Source organism: Narcine bancroftii, chromosome 2, assembly GCF_036971445.1.
Source record: "Narcine bancroftii isolate sNarBan1 chromosome 2, sNarBan1.hap1, whole genome shotgun sequence".
NCBI lineage: Eukaryota > Metazoa > Chordata > Chondrichthyes > Torpediniformes > Narcinidae > Narcine > Narcine bancroftii.
Window position 1 is genome coordinate 48,502,722 of NC_091470.1, and position 18,942 is coordinate 48,521,663.

Sequence of the window (18,942 nt, forward strand, 5' to 3'; positions counted from 1 at the left end):
GAATGCTCACAGTCTTGTCCTCAGGGTAGATGATTACAGAACTAATGGAGAAAGTTTTAAGGCAAAAAGAGAAAGATTATAGAGAGACACAAGAGGTAACATTTTTACTCAGAGCGTGGTCCATATCTGGAATGAGTGGCCAGATGAAACTGAAGAAAAGGGCATAATAAATAAAGGTAAAGATTTTATTATTGTCATGGAATACTACATTTAGAATGTAACATATATGTAATTCTTTAATTTTGTCTACTGTAAGGAAGACCGAGTCTTCACTTTATCCAGTGTCCCTCACAGAAATGAGGCCCCAGCAAGGTGCTCTAACCACTGAACTATTGGAGCCTCCAGACAATAATAACATTCAAAAGTCACATAAATGAATAGGAAGGGCTTCAAAGGATATGGACCAGGTGTTGGCAAATTGGACTGGATAAGAATGCCAACTTGGTCCACATGGACTAGTTGGGCTGAAGGCCCTGTTCTGTACTGTATGACTCCATGGCCCTTTGGGACTCAAATCCAAATTCAACAATTTGAGGTATCCTGCCTTTTATTTGTCTCTGCAATGTTTCTGGATGTTTAAATTTCAATTTTTCCTTTGTTTCTTTTGTCTTCCATCTCTAATGAGCAGGATTTAAAGTAATTGTTACCTTGAACTTTTGTTGCCAGTCTATCACCAGCATTCTCTCCATCCTGCCCCTGCTACTCCTCACACCCAAATAAAAAATAAAACACACTTTTCATGGACAGGAAACATTGACTCTGATTTTTTCCAAAAATGATGCCTGACTAGCTGAGCTCTCCTAGCATTTTCTATTGTTGAATTACATTAAGTGCATGGTGGACTCAAAAGTTTAAGAAAACAAATACTAATTTTCAAATCCTTTTCCCTTGCATTTCTGTGTGATCCTTCATCAGAAACATTGTTAGATCAGCAATTCACAATTTTTTTACAATGTGGAATAAATATTTTCTCCTCAAAGTTTAATATATAAAGCTATATTATATTAAGGAATATTTATAGTGTGAAATCCAGTTTCAAATGTACACATGTAAAGAACTCTGTTCTGCATTCAGCAATTCATCTCAAATATATGTGTATTATATTTAACAAGTCAAGGAATCCTTAATTGACACTTACCTTGGACATTTTGCTCTTGTTATCTGCAATCAGGAAGGACATGTTGTTGATTTCATTCTGAATCACAAAATTCTGCTCCTCTCGTTTGAAATTCTACCGAACAGAGAGGAAAAATATCAAGGTTTTGCATGACTCAGCTTGTATCCTTTTACATTTGCTCCAACAGCTACTAATATTTCTGAATAAATGTAATTCTTTTCTTAAAATCAGAAGTTCAATTTTTTTTTTGCAAATGTTTAAACTTTTAAAATAGATAATCTATGATTATCAGTGAATTTTAGAAATATTTGAAGAGTCCCATCACAGCTGAGAAGACAGCAAGTATTTTTATAATCAGGTGAATTCTTCTGTTAGGATTTTCTCCTATATTTAATTTTATTAATCTTGCTTCATAATCTTTAGTTAAGTAGAATGCTTATTGATGTGTTCTCTGAACACAAGAAGGATCATTTCTATTCTGTGAGAAAATTACAGTATTTAATATTGGATAGCCTTTATTCTTATTCTTCAAGAGACTGCATCAAGAGTGCATAAGGCAAGGGATAATTTTTTGGAGCAAATTTTGGTGGTGGGCAGGCAAGAGGTGTATAGCAAAGTCATGAAAAGTTAAAGAATTAAGAATATCATGCAGGAACTGAGAGCTCTAACTTGCTGTTACAAACAGCAGCTAAGTCAAACTGAAGATTTTGCAACAATGAAACATAAAAATGTTCCAAACCAAGGAGAAGTAATATTCAAGACAGAAACGTAAAAATATTAAAAATAGATGCAGGAGCAGTTCAGTCAGCCTTTCAAGCCTGCTCCACCATTATATGATTATGGCTGATCATATGACTTCAGTGACCTATTAATGCTTTCTCTCTTTATCACGAGATCCTATTAGTCAATAGCCAACAGACAACTCCCTTCTGAATATATCTCATGAACTGACCTCAAAAATTATCAGTGGCAGGAAGTTTCACAAGTTCATAACTCTCTTGAGTGTAAATCCTTTTTCTTCATTTCAGTCCTGAATGGCTTATCCTTTATCCTTAGACTGCGACTCCTTGTTCTGGACTTCCCCTACGTCTGGAACATTCTTCTTGCACGTAACTGCTCTAGTCCTGTCAGTATTTTATGTATCTTAATGAAATCTCCTCTCATTCTTCAAACCAAAGTCTATCCAGTCTTTTTTCAAACATCAGCCCTACCACCCAAGGAACCAGTTCAGTGAACCTTCACTGCACCCCTTCAAGAGCAAAAAATGTCCTTCCTCAGATTAGGAAACTGAACTTCACACAATACTCACCAAGGCCCTATATGACTGCAGTAAGACCTCACTATTCAAAGTTAGAAACATTGAGCATTTGACTAGTTTGCAAATGAATTCCTTACATGTGATTTAGACCACAAGATGAAAACTTCAGCCACCATATGGAATAGTTCATCAGCATCTGCATTTGGCTCTTTTAGCCATTTTGCCCTGGAAAGGTAGAAATATAGATAATTTAAAAATTGCTTCAAATACTGAGCAAACATATAATTTGAGGCTGTTTTCAGAGTCCAATTAAAAAATGCCTTTTTTAAACTCCATATCACAACATTAATTCTAATATTTAAACTACAATAACTGTACACTCCTTTTTATTTAATTGTTCTTCCCTCTGTAATAGGTACTTAGGAACAACTAGTGCTGGGATTAGATGATCAATTGTTTTTAATAATAAACTGAGAAATATTTCACAACATAGTAAAATTTTTCACACTGAGTTTCTATTACAATCTTATTTTCATTAAAAAAATCTATATTATGGTCTTTTGCATAATTCATTGGAATATATTTTTATCTGTAGTTGGATGGTGATCATGACGGGAATATCGATCTGAGCCAAGAAGTATCAAACTTTAATGTTAATTCCAAACCATGACTCTTGTTTAGGATGTGACCATTAATTTGGTAGCGCAGAGTGTATGCTTGTCCCTAAACAATTCAAGCAGCAGAACCTCCAAATAAAGTACAAGTTTTATTGTAAGATCAGTAACATCACCTGGAGAATGAAGCCCCATACACCAGTCTGCTGTTCATTGACTTCAGCTCTGCATTTTATACAACCATACCCCAGAAGCTGTCCTTGCTGGGACTCAACATCCCTCTCTGTAAATGGATTATTTTCCTCCTATTGGAAAGACCACAGTCTTCTGGGTTGGTGGCAGAACATCGAGCACCTCAGGGTTGTGTGCTCAGCCCACTCCTGTCAACGCTACTGACCTATGACTGTAATGCCAGATCCAGCTTCAACAATTACATCGTTTGTAGATAATGCAACAGTAGTCAGCCTTATCAGTGATAATGAGGAGGTGGAAAATCTTGTGAAATGATGCCTAGACATGTCAAAGGAGATGATTATGGACTTCAGGAGGACCAGGGACAACCACTCTCAACTGCAGTACATATTAATAGCTCAGTAGTGGAGCGAATAGAAAGCATCAAGTTTCTTGGAATCCACTTAAGAAGTGACCTATCTTGAACATACATCTCCTCACTTGTCTGGAAGGTGCAATAGCCACTGCATTTCTTCAGAAGGCTGAAGTGGGCAAGGTTACTAGCCACTATTCTAGAAACTTTCACAAGTGCTATATTGAGAGCGTCCTGGACAGATACCTCAGTGTGGTTCAGTGGTTGTAGAGCATTGGATCAGAGGTTAATCCACAGGCCATAAATGCAGCAGAGAGGATCAGTGGGGTCTCCCCCCCGCCTCCACTGAGGTGAATTACAGGGATCATTGTTTAAAGAGGGCTGGTAAAATAGGTGTGGACGTTTCTATCCCATGCACAGCACTTTCCAGCTATTCCCATCGAGAAAGAGATACAGAAGTCCGAGCCAGAAGCACCAGGCTGAGGAACAGCTTTTTCACACAGCCAGTGAGACTGTTGTATGACTGATGAGCTGCTAAAACAACTCTCTCAGACTCCACCATTTAATTATGATATTTATTTTAAATATGTGTGTGTGTGTGCGTGCGTGCGTGCGTGCGTGCGTGTGTATGTTTATTTATATATATATATAGATATATATATATATATCTATATATATATATATACTGCAATTCTCTGTATATATGTTATGTCTATGTGTCTGTCTGCACTGTTTTGCACTGTGGACCAAAGAATGCTGTTTTGTTGTTTACCTTGCCATAGGTACAAGGAAATAAACTAATCCATTGAATCAAAAAAAGATTTAGAAATGAAGATTGGTAAAGCTTGAAAAAGATATAAAAATTTAGGTAAAATGTTTATTTTAATTGAATTGATAGGCCCAATCATTTTAATAGATAAAGGTGACCATACCCATAGTAGTTCTGATTAAACAATACCAAAATATTTTCTTTCAATAAATTTTTATGACTTTTTGTAATTGTATTTCCCAAATATCTAAAATGATCTTTCACTATTTTAAAAGAGAAATTGCAATATCTTGAAAAAGATCCTTTTAGTGGTAATAGTTCATTCTTATGCAAATTTAATTTATAAACAAAAACTTGTGTTACGAGTCCAGAGGACCTCAAAACCCAGCAGCAATAGAAATTCACCAAGACAAATGGTTACTTAAACAAAAGTTGCTTTTAATTTTTTTTTTAAACATAAAAACAGGATCAAACTTTAACTTATTACTATCAACTTAACCCCCTTCTAATTCTAAGTGCACAGGTATGTAATGTGTATAAGTTCAGGAAAGTTCTTTGATTCATAGTCCAATCTCACTTTTCACTCCTCCAAGTTCACCGGTATCAGGCAATTCTTATACTGTGCACAGAATTTAACATTTTTGAATTTTCACCAGACTCTAATGCTGAAAGGTAAATAGGTTCAAGTTGGTTTCTCATTGTATGCACACAAAAACTGATCCTCTCCGATCAGCCACTTCAGTGTCTTGCCAAAGAAACTTGCCCCATCATGGGTTTTCCAAATGATAACCTCTTCTTCCAGGTCACCACAAAGTTCTTCTCATTTCTCTTATTTCAGGAGAAATACTTTAGCCAGCTATTTCCTCTTGTAAGGACTACAAGTATTTTCAACAGGCTGAAGTCAGAACTCACAACACATCTTCAAAATGGGGTCTTAACAAGCCTACCAGCTTGTTGCAGCCTCCTGAAAGCTACTGCAGAACTGTTCTATCTATCTATCTAACAGAAATCCTGTTATTTTTTTCCTCTCTCTCTGCTTGTAAAAACCAGAATTTCTTGCAGGACTAACCCAATCCTTGAAAAATATTTAACAGCGTGTTGAGCCTGGACTCTTCCATTTGAACTTGCTTTTTGAAATTCCTTTCAAAACAATTTCATTGTCTTTGCAAAGGCTCTCGGATCCTGGATGTCTGGCTTGAGCAAAGCTCTGGCATTTTAGATGAGACATGAAGTGTACTCTGTTTGCGAAGTGACCTACACTAAACCCCCCACAACCAATCTCTTTTAAGGACATATTAATATATAATATAAAATATGATACACTCCGTAACACTTGCTAATTTGAATAAGAAAAGTTAATATATTTAGTATAAAAACCTCAGGATTTGAGATAAAGTGCAAAAGATCATCTGCATACAAGATACTGTTATATCGCAAACCAGCAACAACAGAAGACTCAATTCAAAAAGGTTAAATTTTAACTCTATATTTAATGACTATTAACAATGTAATGTCTTAGCACATTTAACCCCACTATAAGTATCTATAGCAAATATACATACATCATATAAACAGTGTGTATTACAGTCTGTGTCCAATATTGAAAAAAAAAATCTCCCAAAACCCCAGGTCAGTCAGTCAAGTAAGTCAGTCCAAAAAAAGTCCACAGAATTCAATCTCAAAATTCAATGTCCTGGTTCAGTTCTTTAACTGATAACAAAGGACATCGTATTGAACATTGGAGACAGGAATGACTGATGCAGTAAACTTTTGAATCCTCACTTATGCATTTCACACAGCTCTCCAGTTGCCCTCTGCCATCCAATTGCCATTCCAAATGCTGTTCTGCTGATCCAACTGCTGCTCTCTGCTTCACAGCTAGATTCTCCCTTTGTTCTCAAAAGTTTCAAGAATTGGCAAGGCAGCACTCAGGTATGCCATTAAGTTGCACAGAGTTCTTAACAGAATTCCATCTTTTATAATAAGAGTCCACATTCCAAAGTTCAGCCCATGGTCCATAACAATACTTGATGTTCAACTCCATTTCTAGTTATTACTGTAAAATGTCTGCTCTCATGAAGAGCAACAGGTAAAGGTACAAATACTAAATCAAAAAGCAAAGGACTTAATGGACAACCTTGCTGAGTTCCCCTATATAGCCTAAAAAGTTCTGATTGTTGTAAATTTGTGTGAATTGAAGCTGGAGGATAGGAATATAATAATTTAATCCATGGTCCAAAATTAAATTTTACTAGATTGGTATTCCCATTCCACCCTATCAAATGTTTCTCAGCATCTAATGAAAGAATACATTCCATCACTGGAGTGGAAGGTAAATATAATATATTCAATATTTAATGAAACCAGTTTGGTCAGAATCAATAATTAATGGTAAAATATTTTCTAATCTATGAGCTAGAACTTTAGATAAAATCCCATAAATAAAGCTCACCTTTGAAAGACTAAATAGGAGATTATCATGACCAAATCTTAGATTTTATTATGGGCAGTTAGCGTACGTAATTTAGTCTTATTGGTACATTTTGATAAATTAGTGAACCATCACTTTTGGGTTGAAATGGAATTGAATTTCTCTAAAAAGTTGTCTATGTTGGTTACCTTTGGTTCCTTTTTACCCCTCTCCTCTTCTAAATCGACATATAATATGCAATGGAGGGAGTGCAGAGGCGATTCACCAGGCTGATACCTGGAATGGCAGGAATGACTTATGAGGAAAGATTGCGCAAATTGGGATTGTACTCCCTGGAGTTTAGAAGATTGAGAGGGGATCTCATAGAAACATATAAAATTCTGGCAGGACTGGACAGAATGGATGCAGATGGCATGTTTCCAATGATGGGAAAATCCAAAACCCGGGGCCATGGTTTGAGGATAATAGGCAAACCAGTTAGGACCGAGATGAGGAGGAATTTCTTTACCCAGAGGGTGGTAAATCTGTGGAATTCATTGCCACAGAGGGCAGTAGAGGCAGGTTCATTAAATATATTTAAGAGGGAATTAGATCTATTTCTTCAGTATAAGGGTATTAAAGGTTATGGAGAGAAGGCGGGGACGGGGTACTGAACTTTAAGATCAGCCATGATCTCGCTGAATGGCGGAGCAGGCTCGAAGGGTCGAATGACCTACTCCTGCTCCTATCTTCTATGTTTCTATAATCCGATAATGACAAATAGGTTGAGAATATGGACATAATCATTTTTCTCTTGCCAGTTCTTATTATAGATAACCATCTTTTTAACCCTCCCTGTTAGATGCAGTTTTAAGGAATGGTTTATATTAGCTATCAAAATTTATAGAGATCTTTTGATATGAAAGAATTTAGTTTCTTTTGAACAACTGAAAGCCAAATTTAAATTTTTGAATTGACATTATTTAGATATTTACAAGTTAGGCATTTTGTTCAGTCTAAGCTTTCTGATTTTCCTAGAATCTCAGAAAAAAATTGATATAATTTTTGATTTGTAGTTCTCCCAGCACAGATTACTGTCAATTATTTACAATAATTTATTAAATTTAAGCACAGCCTCAAAGACTGGCATTAAGAATGATTAGGAACATGATTTGAAGATATCCTTTTTAGACCAAGATTGGTTTTCCACTCTTAACTTGATGAATGAATCTTCATGCTATGCATGACATTGTTTGCTACAATGTTTTTGAATATTTTATTTTTGATTGCTTTTGAAAAATATACATAAAATATTCAATAACACAATATATTCAACTTTTCTTACAAACAACAACATAAAAAAAACATTCCATCCCTCCCTCCCCCCTTCTATACATACAGATCTACACACCATCAGAGCTTACATATATTTAAATATATAGAATACAGATGGGGAAATAATTTTTGGCAATGTAGAATATCAGCATTTATATTCCTTTTTGTTATTGTATTTGAGCCCCTATATGGTGCAGGTATGGCTGTTAGATCTTTACAAAAGCTCATATATATTCTTTAAATTATGTTTTATTTTTCCATAGGTATACAGCTGTTCATTTTCTCAGTCCATCGAGCAATAAGTAGAGGGGAGCCAGACTTCCAAGTGATAGCAATATATATTTTTTGCTACTGCCAATGCTATTTTTATAAATGAGATTTGATATTTAGTCAATTTTTTGCTTATTTCAATAAAATTGTCTTGGAGATATAGCTCCGTGTCATATGCAAAGGCCACTCCTTTGTTATCCTGGTTAGTTTTTCTGCAATTTCATGCCAAAATGGCCTCACTTTCATGCACAGCTATGTAGCATGTAGAACAGTTCATGATTCAGTCCCACATCTGAAACATATCCCTGAAATTTCTGCTTTTGATCTATGTAACTTCTGTGGAGTAAGATATAATTGGTGTAGAAAATTATACTGAACTTGTCCATATCTTGCCATTATATTTGGTGACATACTGTCCATACACCAATCTGACCAGCTTCTTTCTGAGATTACTACATCCAAGTCTGACTCCCATCTTTCCCTTGATCTCTGTAAACCTGGTTTTCCACTTTCACCTTGGAGAGCATAGTATATTTTTGTTATAAATTTGCATGTATTCCCCATCATTCTGTTGATTTCATTTCACTCGTTTCAGGTGGGGTCAATGTTGGTCCCCATCTTTCACTTAGGAATGATCTTAGCTGGAGAAAACAATAGAAAGTCCCATTGGCCACTCCATATTTATTTTTTAGTTGTTTGAAGGACATAAGAGTTCCTTCTGTCTTTAATACATCTTATTCCCTTGTCTTGGCACAAATTCAATATTCGATTGCCTATGGTTATAGGCAATAACATATTTTTTACACATTGGAGCTTTATTTCAATACATTCATTAATTTCCTGCCATGTTCTGATTATATGTATTCTTCTTTGGCTTGGCTTCGCGGACGAAGATTTATGGAGGGGGTAAATGTCCACGTCAGCTGCAGGCTCGTTTGTGGCTGACAAGTCCGATGCGGGACAGGCAGACACGGTTGCAGCGGTTGCAGGGGAAAATTGGTTGGTTGGGGTTGGGTGTTGGGTTTTCCTCCTTTGTCTTTTGTCAGTGAGGTGGGCTCTGCGGTTTTCTTCAAAGGAGGTTGCTGCCCGCCAAACTGTGAGGCGCCAAGATGCATGGTTTGAGGCGATATCAGCCCACTGGCGGTGGTCAATGTGGCAGGCACCAAGAGATTTCTTTAGGCAGTCCTTGTACCTTTTCTTTGGTGCACCTCTGTCACGGTGGCCAGTGGAGAGCTCGCCATATAACACGATCTTGGGAAGGCGATGGTCCTCCATTCTGGAGATGTGACCCACCCAGAGCAGCTGGATCTTCAGCAGCGTGGACTCGATGCTGTCGACCTCTGCCATCTCGAGTACTTCGACGTTAGGGATGAAAGCGCTCCAATGAATGTTGAGGATGGAGTGGAGACAACGCTGGTGGAAGCGTTCTAGGAGCCGTAGGTGATGCTGGTAGAGGACCCATGATTCAGAGCCGAACAGGAGTGTGGGTATGGCAACGGCTCTGTATACGCTCATCTTTGTGAGGTTTTTCAGTTGGTTGTTTTTCCAGACTCTTTTGCGTAGTCTTCCAAAGGCGCTATTTGCCTTGGCGAGTCTGTTGTCTATCTCATTGTCGATCCTTGCATCTGATGAAATGGTGCAGCCGAGATAGGTAAACTGGTTGACCGTTTTGGGTTTTGTGTGCCCGATGGAGATGTGAGGGGGCAGGTAGTCATGGTGGGGAGCTGGCTGATGGAGGACCTCCGTTTTCTTCAGGCTGACTTCCAGGCCAAACATTTTGGCAGTTTCCGCAAAACAGGACGTCAAGCGCTGAAGAGCTGGCTCTGAATGGGCAACTAAAGCGGCATCGTCTGCAAAGAGTAGTTCACGGACAAGTTTCTCTTGTGCCTTGGTGTGAGCTTGCAGGCGCCTCAGATTGAAGAGACTGCCATCCGTGCGGTACCGGATGTAAACAGCGTCTTCATTGTTGAGGTCTTTCATGGCTTGGTTCAGCATCATGCTGAAGAAGATTGAAAAGAGGGTTGGTGCGAGAACACAGCCTTGCTTCACGCCATTGTTAATGGAAAAGGGTTCAGAGAGCTCATTGCTGTATCTGACCCGACCTTGTTGGTTTTCGTGCAGTTGGATAACCATGTTGAGGAACTTTGGGGGGCATCCGATGCGCTCTAGTATTTGCCAAAGCCCTTTCCTGCTCATGGTGTCGAAGGCTTTGGTGAGGTCAACAAAGGTGATGTAGAGTCCTTTGTTTTGTTCTCTGCACTTTTCTTGGAGCTGTCTGAGGGCAAAGACCATGTCAGTAGTTCCTCTGTTTGCACGAAAGCCGCACTGTGATTCTGGGAGAATATTCTCGGTGACACTAGGTATTATTCTTTTATTATTAGTATGGGATTATCTGTCATTTTTTTAGTGATTTGACACTCCATTTATAGATAAAATCCTTTGTTTTCCCTCCCCCATTGAGTGCATTTAAAAAAATCTGTAAGTCTTAGTCCTCCCAGCCCATAGTCCCATGTCAGTTATTCCAATGCAATTCTTGGTACCTTGTTATTCCATAGGAACTGTCAAACATAATTGTTTAATAATTTAAATAAACTTTTAGGAATGGGCAGCGAATGAAAAAGAAATTGTAGTTTTGGCATTACTTTCATTTTGATGCAGTTAACCCTTCCCACTAAATAGGTAAATCTCTCCATTTCTGCAGGTCTTTTTCTATCTTCCCCAAAAGAAGAACATAATTTAGTTTATACAGATTTTGTAGATTATTGTCAGTTACTATTCCAATATATTTTATTCCATCTGTCTTCCATTTAAATATACTTCCTCTTTGATACCTTTTGCATTCTATATGTGTCAATGGCATTATCTTGTTTTTGTCCATATTTATTTTATAGATAGATACTCTTCCATATTTTCCTAGTGGTTTTTTTGTAATTTTTCCAAAGATTTAACCAGGTCTGACAGATACAATGGCATGTCATTGGCAAATAGACTAATTTTGTGTTCTTCTTGTCCAACTTTGAAGCCATTTATATCTGTATCGCTTCTTATTATCTCTGCCAACAGTCCAATCACTAGTTTAAAAAGCACTGGGAATAGGGGCATCCATGTCTACTCAATCTACTCTTGGGAAACACCGCTGATATCAGGCTATTGGTTATAATTTTTGCCTGTGGTTTATGATACAAGGTTTTTATCCAGTTTATAAATGTTCTGCCTATGCCAATTTTTTCCCAAGTGTTTTTAATAAAGGAACATTCCAAATGGTTGAATGATATTTCCACATCCAAGGAGACTCCCATACCTGGATTCCGTTCGAATTTTGCCATATGGATTATATTAAGTAACTTCTAGGCTATTTGAGGAATGTCTTCCTTTTACTACTCTTTGCAGACGATGCCGCTTTAGTTGCCCATTCAGAGCCAGCTCTCCAGCACATGACGTCCTATTTTGCAGAAACTGCCAAAATGTTTGGCCTGGAAGTCAGCCTGAAGAAAATTGAGGTCCTCCATCAGCCAGCTCCCCACCATGACCACCAGCCCCCCCCACATCTCCATTGGGCACACTGAACTCAAAATTGTCCACCAGTTTACCTACCTCAGTTGCACCATTTCATCTGATGCAAGGATCAACAAAGAGATAGACAACAGACTCGCCAAGGCAAATAGTGCCTTTGGAAGACTACACAAGAGAGTCTGGAAAAATAACCACCTGAAGAAACACACAAAGATCAGTATATACAGAGCCGTTGTCATACCCACACTCCTGTTCGGCTCTGAATCATGGGTCCTCTACCGTCATCACCTACGGCTCCTAGAACGCTTCCATCAGCGCTGTCTCCGCTCCATCCTCAACATTCATTGGAATGACTTCATCACCAACATCGAAGTATTCGAGCTGGCAGAGTCCGCAAGCATCGATTCCATGCTGCTGAAGACCCAACTGCGCTGGGTGGGTCACGTCTCCAGAATGGATGACCATCGCCTTCCCAAGATCGTGTTCTATGGCGAGCTCTCCACTGGCCACCGAGACAGAGGTGCACCAAAAAAGAGGTACAAGGACTGCTTAAAGAAATCTCTTGGTGCCTGCCACATTGACCACCGCCAGTGGGCTGATATTGCCTCCAACTGTGCATCTTGGTGCCTCACAGTTCGGTGGGCAGCAACCTCCTTTGAAGAAGACTGCAGAGCCCACCTCACTGACAAAAGACAAAGGAGGAAAAACCCAACACCCAACCCCAACCAACCAATTTCCCCTTGCAACCGCTGCAACCGTGCCTGCCTGTCCCGCATTGGACTTGTCAGTCACCAACGAGCCTGCAGCAGACGTGGACATACCACTCCATAAATCTTCGTCCGCGAAGCCAAAATATAATCAGCATTTAACAGTGAAATTGGTCTAAATGATTAAGTTTTTAATGGATCCCTATTTATGTTTGGTAGCACAATAATAATACCATTTGAGAATGATTCCAGAAGGGTGTGTGTCTCTATTGCTTGATCCAGAACATCAATTAAGAGGGTAATTAGTAATTTTTTGATTTGTTTGTTAAACTCTTGTGGGAATCCATCCTTCCCTGGTGATTTATTAGGCTGTATGGTACCCCAGGCTTTTTCAATTTCTTTGCTTGTAAAGGGGGTGATTAGTTCTATCTTTTTGCTGTCTTTTAGTTTGGAAGTTTAACATTCGACAGAAATTTTTCCATTTCATTCTCGTCTCTTAGTAATTCTGATTTGTATAATTTCAAGTAATATTGTTCAAAGATATCAATAACTTCTTTTTGTTTATATGTTAGAATATCTGTTTCTTTTTAATTGCATTTATTAATCTTAATGACTCCTCTGCTTTAACTTGCCAAGATCAGACTTTATGTGTCCATTCGCCAAGCTCATAATATTTTTATTTAGCTTTTAGAATAGCCTTTTCTATTCTATAAGTTTGTACTGCATTGTATCTTAGCTTTTTATTCTCCATTAATCTGTATTCTTTTTGTAGCCCTGATCTTTGATACTTTTTTCTAATTCTGTAATATCTTTCTCCAAACATTTTGCTTCTGTTATATATTCTCTCTTAAGATTTTTTTTGTATAGGATATAATTTGTCCCCTCAAGTATGCTTTGAGTGTCTCCCACATCAAAAAGCTATTATTAGTAGATGGATGATTTGTTTCACAAAATATTTCTATCTGTCTCTTAACAAACTTGCAGAAGTCTGTTCTTTTAAGAATCGTGGTGCTGAGATGCCATCGGTATTCCTTTTCTTGGTTTTCCATTACTGCAATAGTTAATGGCAATGGTGAGTGATCTGATAAGAGCCTCGCTAGCGAGGCAGAAATTAAAAATAATCAATCCTTGTATATGAATTGTGTACCCTTGAGTAAAAAGAATAGTCTCTTTCTCTCTCTGTGGGATTTAATTGCCTCCATATAGTGATAAGATTTAGATCATATATGAAAATTTGGTTTTTGCCATTTTCGCCTTCACTACTATTCTTGCTGATTTATCTGATATTGGATCCAAGCAATAATTAAAGTCTCCTCCAATCAATATATTTTGTCTTCCTTCTGCTATTTTTAAGAAGATATCCTTCATAAAGGCTGAATCATCATAATTTGGGGCATAGATATTCATAACCATCCATGCTTCTCCATAAATTTTACAATGTGCTATTACATATCTTCTGGCCTGGTCAACTGAAATACCTTCTATTAGTACTGATATATTTTTATTAATTAGAATCACTACTCCTCTTGCCTTTGAACCAAAAGAAGACAATATTATTTGTCCTATCCATCCTCTTTTCAATTTATTATGTTCCAATTTAGTAATATATCTACTTTTAATTTCTTTAAGAATGCCAAGATCCTTTTCACCTACCCATTTAACCCATTAATATTAAGACTAATAAACTTTAGTGTTTTATCCATTTGTTTTCAAACAAATAGATAATAAAATCATTTTAAATAATTCTGAAGCATTTCATTTTTATTTAACATTTCCCTTTTAAGAAACATACACATTTCTCCTTTAAAAACACACCCACATCCCTAGCTCTGATGGTGACATAAGCAGTAAAACCTGGAAGCCCATGATAAAGCCCTATGGAATCCTCTGAAGAAGAACCACCGACTTTAGCACCACTTTTAAAACCACTCCTCTCCTAGTACCAGTTTCCCCCTTAGATCGGAGTCCCCACCCTGCCACTTTCTTTTCTCTATAGAATGCTCCATGTATATTACAGTGATTTCTTTTCTTTTAGCTGTGTAAAAAAACACGGTTCAATACTACAAGATGGAAAAAATATACATTTTTCTGTTAGTCCTGCTTTAAAACGGTCTTTTCAATCTTCTTATTAGGCAGCTTTAATCTTTTCACAGCTTTCGTAAAAATTCTTTTACTTCTTCCTTATTCTTGATTACCTTCTGGGACATCAACCCTCAGTGTTATTGAGTATTTTAAGTTTTTGGATCGCAGTTGTGTCTTTACCTTGTTAAATTCTTTTCTTTCTTTGACCAAGTCAGGGCTAAAGTCCTGGAAAACATTACTTTTTCATTGTCCACCATTAATGGGCCATTGTTATTTTTTGAACATTTGTATGCTGCTCCCAAGATTGCATCTGGCTCCCGGTAACTTAAAAGTCTTTCCAGGACTGGTCGTGGTCATTGATTGCTGGCTCTTCTGGGTCTGAGGGTCTGGTGTGCCCTTTCAATTTGCAGCCTTGCATTTAGCTTCTTTTTCCCCAGCATTTATGGGATCCATGTTTCAAAAAAGCTCAGCAGGTCTTTCCCCTCAATTCCTTCTCTCAGTCCAATAATTCTTACATTATTATATCTGTGGAAATTTTCAATACGGTCAATCTTGTCCATCATTCCTTTTCTGTTTGTGACCCATGATTTTCCTTTTTCTTCCAGACTCTTTAGCCTGTCGTTTGTTTTGTCCAGCTCAGCCTCCACTTGTGTTATTTGTTCCCTTAAGTCTTCCACAATGTCTTGATTTTCCGATATAATTTCCAATATGTCTTTATATTGCTGACTCAATGCTCGTAAAGCGAGTGAACAAAGTTTCTATCAATTTTGTTCAGGATATTGGCTAAACCTTGGGCCAACCCCCCAGTCTCAAGGCCCCTTCTGTGTTACTCCTCATTATGTTTTCACTTAATGTTCCTGGTTGAGCTGCTGTTTCTTCAGTTTTCATTTTTGGTGGCCTTGGTCACTTAGTACTAGTTTTATCCATTTTTGATGATGGAATTCTGAATTTTGAACTTTCAAACTGTCTTTTTAATACTCTTCCTGGAGAGCTCTTTCAGAACATGTCTGCTCAGATCCTCTGCATGGCCACACCCCCACCTTATTTGCCTCAATTTAAGGTGGTGCATAGGATACATATGTCCAAAGTCAAATTATCTTGTTTTTACTCAGATGTTGATCCACTATGCAATAAATGTAAAATCTTTGAAGCCTCATTGATTCATATGGTTTGGGAATGCTCTAACTTAGAAACATTTTTGGAAAGATATTTTTCAGACTTTAACAAAGATTGTAAAGATCAAATTAGAACCATGTCCTCTTATTGCCTTGTCTAGTTTTCCTTGAGAAGAGGATGAACTCTTGACTTCGACCCATGTGAAAATTTTAGCTTTTACCTTGTTGATAGCTTGACGAGCGATTTTAATGAAATGGAAGGATGACTCTCTACCTACTCTTGCCCAGTGGTTACATGATGTTATGTCCTTTTCAAGCTTGGTGAAAATTAGATTCAACATAAAGATAGAAAGTTTCAATTTGACAAGATGTGGAGCCCATTCATAGATTATTATCACAATTGGAAGATTTAAGTCATCTGGATGCTCCGGAGACTATCATTCTATTGTTTGAAGGTTGCTATTTGATCCATAGCTTCACAATTTTGCAAATTAATCTTGTTTAGAGGGAGACGTTAGATTAGACAGTAGATTTTTTTTTCTTTGATCTTTCCTTTTTTTAGATTAATTAGTCAAATATGGGTTTAATAAGGTTATCATGGATCATATCATTAATTCGGATAGAATGCGCCCTTTGTCTATATAAAGGGATTGTTTAATTTAGATCTATTTTCTATTCAGAAATATATTGGGATATATAATGATAAAGGGATAAACTGTTAATTACCATATTGATAGAATTTGATATCTGAAAGAAATGTTAAATAAACAATTATGGAGAGGCTTTTGATTTACATTATTTGTTTAATTTGTGATATGTATATGATATGACTTGTTTGTTTTATTAGATGATTTTGAATGTAGGATTTATATGTTAAACTCATTAATAATATTTTAAAAAGAATGCTTTTTCATCAGGTTGTACTGGTACATTTGGATAATAAATAAACTTGAACATCTTATAAGTGGCAACAAAACTACAGATTGGAATTCTTTGTCAAACCTGCTTATCAATGTGTGTTAAAGAACAGCATGAGAGAAACGTGCTCTGGGTGTGTATAGTTGCTTTGAATCCACAATTGCTCAGATCATTAAAAAATAATATTTGTAAAGAATTTAATTCTTAAATCTCCTACCTGTTATAATCCACATAACGGATCAAAATTGGATAGAAGGAGTAGAGATCTCGGCAGAGAATAGCAAATTCATCGAGGATTTGTAGCTCAGTCTCATGAAAATCCAACTTACAGTCCGCTTTCATTTGTTCTTCCTCCATTACAACCTTTATTGCTTTTTTCTTCAGCTTCTCCAGCGTTGGAATAAATTGGTTTTTCAGCAAATCAGCTTTTGCCTTGCTGATGATGGGCTGAGCATACACTGAAGAATTCAAGAGAAATAGATGCGGTTTTTAAAACATGAAGTACATGTTGCAATGGATTTTTGGGGGGGGGTGGGGGTGTATTTCCAATTAACTGCATGCATTGTGCATAATCATATCCAATACATCTACTATCCAACATATAGTGCACTGAGAGCTCCAGGTAAAGTGTGAGATTATAAATAGTCATCTTGCAGTACAAGACCAAACTACTCAAGTAATATTTCAACTCTGATGCTGTATTTAAAGATCTTTGGAGAAATTTTTTTTTGAAAAACGGTCCTATATTCTGTGAAATTTTCTCTAATTGTCTGGGATTGCTGTATGCCAGAGTTCTTGTTGAACTGATCGGTAAAGAGGAAGCCCAGAGATTTCTATATTTTTGAGTGAAGTTTTGTTCGATCCCTGGATGCTGATTCCATGAGCCAGACAAATAGTTTGTCTACTAGACCATTCAGGAATGAAATTAATAAGGAGCTCTCCTCACTGACATACATTGCAGGATCCAGCCCTTCAGACCATAATTTCAATGCTGACCATGATGCTAATTTGAACAAATCCCATCTGCCAGCAAATTTGACTATATCCACCCATTCCCTGCCTGCTCATGTGTCTAAATGCCTATTAAATTGTTGCTATGATATCTGCTTCTACCTCTTCCCCTGGCAGAGCATTCCAGGTACCAAGCACTCTCTGTATAAAACATCTTGCCTTGTAAATCTCCTTTAAACCATCCCCATCTCATACTAAAGCTATAGCTTTTGGCAGACTATATGGCATGCAGGCTTCAGGAGAGCAGTGGACTGAGGCAGGCACCAGAGCAGAAGAACAATGACCTCACACTCCCTGCTGAAATGGAGAAGCTTGGGAGAGGGCCCTAAAGGATAAGAGATCACAGTATGGACTAGCGTGGCCAGTGATCTAGAGTACAGGCTGCTGGAGAATGGCTTGTAGGTACCAGGGTATTGAGCTACAATTTGTAAGCATGCTAATGGTGAGCAGGGCTTCTGAAGGGCCTTGGGCACTGACAGCTTCTGAACTACTATGGTGGTTTGGAACCAGTGGCTGAGGATTTACCTCTGGAAAAGATGGGAGGATGTATGGCTACTGAGGTTATGGGAACGCAGAAGGCAGTGGCAGGATCCACAAATAAGATGTCTATGACGGGACTCTCTTCTGCTTCTTGATAGTGGCATTGGATTACTGTCACATCTTTGTGTGTCTTTTCAAGACAAGCAAAGGCAAACAATTTTTGCACAAGACAATAAAGGAATTTAGAATTTTATAAAATTCTGTCAAGTCACCCCTCAGTCTTCTACACACCAGAGAAAATAACCAAATTCTGTTAAAGCTTCTCTTGATTGTTAATGCTCTCTAATCCAGACAACATCATGGCAGATCTCTTCTGAACCCTCTTCAAAGCCTGAATATCCTTCCTGTAATGTGGTAACTAGAATTGCACTCAATTCTCCAAATGTAGCTGAAACAAAGTTTTATACAGCTGCAACATGACTTCCCAACTTTTATATTCAGTTCCCCAACTGATGAAGGCTAGCATGGCATCTTCCTTCTTTACCACATCCACTTGAGTTGGCACTTTAGGGAGATAAGGATTTGCAAGCAAATATTTCTCAGTACATCAATGCTCCATTTTTGTGGACCACATACACTTTAATCTTTTGGATCAGCCTCCCATAAGGTAACTTGTCAATCTCAACTAAACTCCATGTATACAATACCCACCAACCTTTGGCACTGCTTCAAAAATACTCAATTTCGTTTTTAAGGTGTGTCTTTCTCTGCACAACATTGTGTAATTTGTTTCTAATAA

General features: G+C 37.5%; 1 protein-coding gene across 2 annotated transcripts in view; it reads right to left on the reverse strand.

The window, feature by feature from the left end:
• The window catches only part of ryr3 (ryanodine receptor 3), a 448,180-nt gene that overhangs the window by 111,280 nt on the left and 317,958 nt on the right, over window positions 1-18,942 (reverse strand). For both annotated transcript variants that reach the window (XM_069916619.1, XM_069916620.1), the window contains exons 69-71: window positions 16,870-17,110; window positions 2,513-2,600; window positions 1,139-1,231 (exon numbers count right to left, since the gene is read on the reverse strand). In XM_069916619.1, coding sequence (XP_069772720.1) covers window positions 1,139-1,231; window positions 2,513-2,600; window positions 16,870-17,110 — 422 coding nt within the window. The remainder of the gene's footprint in view (window positions 1-1,138; window positions 1,232-2,512; window positions 2,601-16,869; window positions 17,111-18,942) is intronic.